At 43.3% G+C, this 7,212-nt stretch overlaps 1 protein-coding gene across 1 annotated transcript; it reads right to left on the bottom strand.

Moving 5' to 3' along the window:
* Window positions 1-815: 815 nt before the first annotated feature.
* On the bottom strand, window positions 816-7,018 carry LOC145438548 (uncharacterized). Its single transcript, XM_080315886.1, has 4 exons — window positions 4,862-7,018; window positions 3,386-4,225; window positions 3,200-3,329; window positions 816-1,714 (listed from the first exon to the last, which is right to left on the bottom strand). The coding sequence occupies exons 1-4, from the start codon at window positions 4,944-4,946 to the stop codon at window positions 883-885; spliced, it is 1,887 nt and encodes a 628-aa protein (XP_080172012.1). The 5' UTR covers window positions 4,947-7,018; the 3' UTR covers window positions 816-882.
* Window positions 7,019-7,212: the final 194 nt, after the last annotated feature.

The raw sequence follows: 7,212 nt of genomic DNA, 5'->3' as shown, positions 1-7,212 counted from the left end.
TTCGGGGGGCCTGATGAAGTGCCGTTTCTTACCTGCCAACGGGTATAGCCTACGCCCGAAAATGTATAATTATTATTGCGGGGTCCTACCTTTTCAATCACACATCACTCAGCTCTACCGGTAAATTTACGTGAGCAGAGGGAGGATAAAACTTGATATCAATATGCATGCAATACCCGATCATATTGACCAATTCAATCATTAATTATACTAAATTTTTCGCGCATCGCGCGTCTAGGCGAGAATAGCTGACTCAGTAAATGGACACCCAATGTAGATAACTAGTATCAGCAAATAGCAGATAGCCGAAGTGGGGTCTGGGGGCGAAGCCCCCCGGAAGTTTGGTTTATCACCCGATGGGGGGCCCAAGACCAACGTTTTTTTTTGGGGGGGGGCTGACGAAGTGCTGTTACGGCCCTGGTATCGAATTAATTGTACCTACGGGAACGCCCGAATATGTTTAATTAGTAATTACGTGTCCTTTATTTTCCCATACAACAGCTCACTCAGCACTACTGGTAAATCTGATTACGTGTGCTGAGAGGATAAAAAGTTTATAGCGACTTATATATGTAATTACCACCTATTCATTCATGCATTATATAATATTTTGGCACCTAGGGCGACCAGGCCACACAAACTTTACTGACCATCGAAATCACGCTACGAGGTCCTTGGGGGCGAAGCCCTCAGAAGTTTGGTTTATCACGCTATGGGTGCGCAAGGCAATCGTTTTTAGGGGGGTTGACGAAGTGCTGTTACCGCCCTCCCTCTTACTCATTGTCTTTATTATATTTCTGACAATATGAGGTTGGGGGGGCGCTGGAGCAACATAATTTTTGAAAGGGGGCGCTGGAGGAAAAAAGGTTAGGAACCACTGGCTTACACCGACATTTGTATTAGCACCGAATCGTTCACAAATAGACCTTTGAATTCGGTTACCAATTCCCATTTCGATTTCGAAACATCATAAGACTCAATCGTTTTAGGATAATGGTCACCAATCACAGCAAAAATCCGGTTTTCAATTGCAAAACATCGCAAAAACGCTCTCTCGGTTGACATCGGTTGCAAGATAGTCCACTGGTCGGTATGAATATCATAGACCTCGGCGGATCGCAGTCTTTCGTCCACGGTGATGCCTCCGGTCACGTATATCATGGCGCAGTGTTCAGCAGCGGCCGCACCATGCCTTGGTACGTTCATGTTGGCGAGAGAATACCATTTTTGCGTGTTAAGATCCATTTTTTCAACCGCATTTATCGCATTTTGCTCTCCAGTCGCGCCTCCGAAACAATAGAGAAATCTCTCATGAACCAGAAGAGCAGAATTACTTGAAGCAAACCGTTTATCATTCATTGCTTCCCATCGATTTTTATCCGGATGGAATTTTGACAACGCTTTGCTAAAAGTCAGGTTTGATCCTCCGACCAGTAAGATGTGGTCTGAGGAAGCCACGGCTTGCGGCCAGTCACCGTGTCGCCCGATGGCGTCTGCCATTCTCTCCCATTGGGCTTCTACATCACCGTATTCCAGTCGATATACACAACTGTCTTCCTTGAAAACATAGATGTGTTCCCTGAAAGAAATCGCTCTGAAAGTACCAAAATTGAGGTGCTCGTTCAGCTGCCTCATCTCAGACAGTTTTTCGCGTTCCCAGTCGACGTGGAATAGAACACGAGTGAAGCGGTCGAACACTGCGATGGTGGATTTTCTGGAAAACACAGCAATACATCAACACAATTTGAGTGTGCTTTGAATGAAATTTCAGATTTGCGGATCCTTCAATTTCGCAGTTGTCACCGTAACCCTCGACCGTGTCCGTGTGTAACTACTTTTGTCATTTGAAGTAGAGGTCGACCGATTATCGACATGGCCGATTATAGAGGCGGATATTTAGAGTTTTCCCGATGATCGATATCGGCCTATGAAGGCCGATATCGCGGCCGATAATTTAAATTTGAAAAAGTATCAAAAATATTGGAAATTCGATGCTCCGTGTTCTCAATCTCAAGAAATCGACGACGCAAAGGGCGATACATGACAGATTTACCCTTGCAGGACGAGTTTAACTGGGTGAGCATGCAGAAAAACTATGCTTCCTGCATTACAATCTACCTTTTCTGGACTGATATGCAATTTCTATCGTGTTTTGCTTTTTGCGTTATCCCAAATTTCAACGAATGTGCACAAGCAATAATTCTTTTCAATTTCAGTTTTCTCGATGTATTTCAGCTTTCAGTGGCATGAACAAGTGTCATCTTGCCTACTATATCATATTTTTGGTGAAGTTGTTTCCTAGTCCTTGCATATTATACATCGGCCTGTGATATCGGTTATCGGCCTTGTGAGTGTGACGATATATCGGTATCGGTATCGGCCAGTAAAAATCAATCTTGGTCGACCTCTAATTTGAACCAAGAATGTTATTATTATATTGCTTTCGTGCAAAGGTGAGAGATTGATCACCATCATCAGTTGCACACAAAACACCACAAGAGATAGCTATACGAAGAACAGGCGGAGTCTAAACGACTAGATAAATTATTTGTATCGCTCCCTAGCGTACAGATAATATTGGAAAGAAGAAAATGCCCGAAAAATGATGCTCGAAATAGATATGCAAGACAATAGACTACCACAATAATGAAAATGCCATGAAAATTAATTCGAGTACGACGGTATGCAATGTCGATTTGTCAGATCGTCGCCCGGTAATCTCGAGCGTAGAGCGGAGCGTTCTCTCTTAAGTGATGATATTGTGATAATTGGACGGCATGAGCGCACACGTGTTGCATACCCCTATACCCGAATGGGTATTAAACCCCAAATCCAAGTTCGGGCAAATCGCCAATGAACTGATGCACGAGCTCTGCGGATTCTAGCTTCCTCTTGCTAATCTTGTTGTTATTTTGGTATTCATGGTGTTTTGACCATTGGCCATTTTACACCTGGACGATAAACTTTATTATGATTCCGTATCTGCTCACTTGTAGAGCGGCCCACTTCGAAGCATAGCTTAATAAGCGGTTCAGATAGCGAGGCGATGAGCTTAGAACCATCGAGGCATTGATAGGAATTCTGGAGTCGGCCGCTGTCGCACTCGAACCCACGACCCATTGTGTTGCAGCTGTTATCTTGCCACGTGCTAATCAATAACCCCATATTTTCGAGAGTTACTGACTCAAGCAAAGCTCACCGACGGAATCCAAAGTCCCTCATTTTTCGAATGAATTCCCGTCGCACATGGAAGTCGTTCGTTGGAGGATTCGCTTTCTTTATCGTCGTCTCCTCGTCGCTGGAATCCGATTCATCCGCAACAAGATCGTCTAAACGCGATCGCGAGTTTAAAACCAACGAGATCACAAAACCAAATGAAACTCACCGAAATGACATTTGGCTTCCCTTCCGTTCCAGCATGGATGGTCCAAAACCTGCCAGATGTTCGGCCTTTTACATCTCTCCTTTCTCACCATGCTTTTGATTAAGTATTCGGTTGCGTTGGGGTTCGAAACCAACAAGCCGGAAGTATCCGTGATGTCGTTCGTGACGTTGTGTACGAACGTGTGTTCGTCCTGGCCGAACACATCCTTTCCGTTGCTGAGAACGTGAAATAGAAGCGCGCCGAGAGAAAAAATGTCAGTCTTTTGAGAAATCACTCCGTTACCGAAGCTTTCCACGGGCCTGTAGCTGTTCGAACCGAATTGATTTTTGTGAAAAAGTTTCGATTTGGGCGATTTCACTTCCACGCTGAGGCCGAAATCGGCAATTTTCACAAGACGTAGGTTTTGGGAGAGTAAAATATTGGAAGGTTTTAAATCTAAATGGATGACGTTATTGTCGTGGATATACACGACCCCGTTTACGATTTGCTTCGCGAATTCGCTCGCTTGATTCGAATCGAATCTGATATTGTCCTCCCTTCGATTCGCAAGATACTGTCGCAGGTTCTCCCCGTGGCATTGGTCCAGAGCTACGTAGCAACGTTCCTCAAACCCGTCACAGTAAGTCCCGGATTGGATGAGGGATATCACGTTTGAGTGAGAACCGAGTTTGGTGAGAATCGAGGCTTCTCGCATGTTCTGCTCAGAAATGGCAGAAAATTTCACGACGCACGACCGGGCGCCGCACAGGCGACTTGCGATTTGGCCTTCGAAGACGTTGCCGTGGCGACCAATAGTTCTTAGAACATCGATGGAGAGGTTGTCGCAAATTCGGATCATTTCTGTGGTACACAAAGTCAGACGTGTACGAATTACCAATCTAGTTAGTGGGCGGGTAACTAAGAACTGTTTATAAGTATAATTCCACTTCTAGTTCCAAAGTTGGGCATTTTGAGAATATAAAGTATAGTTAGTTAGAGTTAGTTCAGAGGTTCTTTACCAGGTATCAGTGGACCCTTCCGGGTACGAAACACAAAAGCAGGGCGTTCGAGATGCAGTGTGAAATCATGCGTTATTAAAGGCCGAAAATTATCTCGTAAATAAACATAAAGTATAGAATATTTTGGGCGGCTCATTCTCATAATCACGAGAATAGCACATGTCTGTACGCCAAGCTTGGGTCGTTTCACACTATATACAGTCCGCAGTTGCATTTTCAGGAAAACCAGAAATTACATCAGAATTAAAATTAGATCATGGAAACATTTCGCGAATTAGATTAACATTAAAGCAAAGAAACATATGACAAATTAGATTAGAATTGGATTACCGGTATTTCGCTCTAATTGGTCTATTAGACACCTAGAATTAGGCTAGTTGTCCAAATCGGCTAGGGTGAAATTCGGCGATATACACGATTTACGTTTACAGCGTATAATAATAGGTTACTTAGTAGCTATGTCATATATTGAACTTACCTCTGCGGTCGTGCGACTGGGAATCCTCGCAACTGTCATTTAAATATGCCCTGGAGCACTTTTCTGATTCGCTTCTGTCCGTCATGAGGTTCGCCTCTCTGTATATACGCCTGATCGGCAAGTCCGTTAACAAGAAACTTATCAATCTCGCGATTTAAACAGACAGTACGTGAACAGCGGTGTTCAAACTACCTTCAGCTACTTGGACACGAAACTGAGAATGTCACATCTCATATACGCTTCAAATCCTGAGACGTACATTCAAAATGAACGTGACGCCAGTCACTCTCAGCTGCGCAACAATGTTTCCGAAGAGAGAGCACGCAATCGTTTGGTGCCGATCTGCCGATTCACACTGGCGTTTCGTTGAAAGAGGTTTACAATAATGAAAATTGAGTCGCAGCGACTGCATCAAAACGTAACCATCGCAACGCATTAAGGCGCCTGTATTGGGGTTATTAAAAATAGCTGAATTAAAAGTGACAATATTATGAAAACGATGTGACTCAACGACCCAGACTTATGGACAGTTGTATAATTCTGGTTGTCGAATTAGACACATTAGCGCGAGTGTCGGTAATCTAATCCTAATTTAGTTTGTGAAATGTTGTTCTTCTCTAATTGTAATTCCTGGTTTTCCTGAAAATGATAAACGAGAACTGTATGGTTAGAAACGAGCCAAGCTTGCTGTACAGACATTTACAATTCTCATGCTTATGAGAGTGAACTCTTATCTGACATGAGTTGATTTCTGGACTTCCTAAGTTTTTGCGAACTCAGTACGCGTAACTCTAATCTAGTTGGAAATAGCCGTAAATTACAAAAACGCGAACTATATTGCTGACCAGCGGCTACATTTTTAAGTAACAGGCTCGCTGACCCTCCCAGTGTCTGCCTGGCATTCGAATTTTGTGATGTTCTAGACCAGTGGCTCCCAGCGTGGGTGATGTCGCGCCCCAATGGGCGATTTTGAGAAACAGGGGGGAGAAAATTACTAAGGGGTAGATTGGATGGAGTGCAAACGTACGAAGGGTGCGATAGGGGGCTAAATTGTTGCGATATTCATTCGCATATATTTAATTATCCGGCAACCGGATACCGACACAAAATACACGAGAAAAACAGGCTATTCTGGAGCTGCCGCGAAAGTTTACTAAAAAAGGTTAACTCTCCACCAGCTATCATCAGATTCCGGGATTTTCAGAGATCGCTGCGAAAGATAACTTTTTAAGTCCATTTACCATCGATCAGAGTGCGGAGATGTATAAATTTCCCGTTTATATGTCCTCGTTCTCAGATTCGAAAATTATGCAGGGCGATAAATATAGGCTATGTCGAGCTTGATAAGGGGGCAAGGAGTCGAAAAAGGTTGGGAACCACTGCTCTTGACGGCTTTGCACCTTGTTATGATGAAATGAACAGAGAATGACTTATGACCTTTCACAGCGTCGTTAGAATATGCACTTTCAATGTGTGTATCTTTCAACCGGATATAATGCTCAGCTATAATTTGTTACTATACAGTATACTGCCATGTTGATACGCCGTGACTCATAACGCTGTGGTAATAACACAACAATGTGACACACATATCTGTAGCGCCTATACAAAACATGAATCCCTGACTATTGACCGCTTCATACGAACAAACGTTCTTACATCTGAATCGATTGAGGCGTGGAGAGAAGTTACTGTCAATTTTTCCCCGATTAGGGGAATATGTGTCCATCCACTATTTATTGTGTAAGCTGCAACGGAAATGACGTAACGAAACCTTTTTCATATTATTCAAAATGAATTATAGTCGATCCTAGAGATTCCCATTCCCTCTACTAGAGGTTGCAACCAAACAAAAAGAGGTTCGTAATGTACGTCACAATTTATCGATGAATATTCTGGGTGCACTGCTGGAAACCAACTTTGCACGAATGCTGATTGGCGCCCGAATCCGCTGTTATATGACACTTTGATCGGAGTGCCGCGAAATTGTAAGACTGAAAATAGCAAATCATGCATATACCTTAAAATGTTTTGCGAACGTTCATTGGAAAATATGATCCAGCTCGAATACAATCAGAAATCAATTGCCGCGACGCAAGCTATTCTCGGAAGTGTCGGCACCCCTCTGTGATCGTCGAAAATACGGGTTTCTGATTGAATACGCGCTTTCTCGTTTGTAATCATCTGTTAAGTGCATTCCTGCCTGCTTGATACACTCAGATTCTCGAATACGATTTACTTGTGACTCGTCATGACCTTGTGACATTGGTCTCAACCCTACACAGAGGCATATTATTTATCACTCAGATAATACACGAATTACTATATCGACAATATCCTACAACCTGAAG

The sequence above is a fragment of the Botryllus schlosseri genome, chromosome 5, assembly GCF_051294905.1.
Source record: "Botryllus schlosseri isolate E-star chromosome 5, Bs_hap1, whole genome shotgun sequence".
In the NCBI taxonomy this organism is placed as follows: domain Eukaryota; kingdom Metazoa; phylum Chordata; class Ascidiacea; order Stolidobranchia; family Styelidae; genus Botryllus; species Botryllus schlosseri.
The sequence above is the reverse complement of the archived record's forward strand: the minus strand, read 5'-3'. Positions and strand labels throughout refer to the sequence as shown.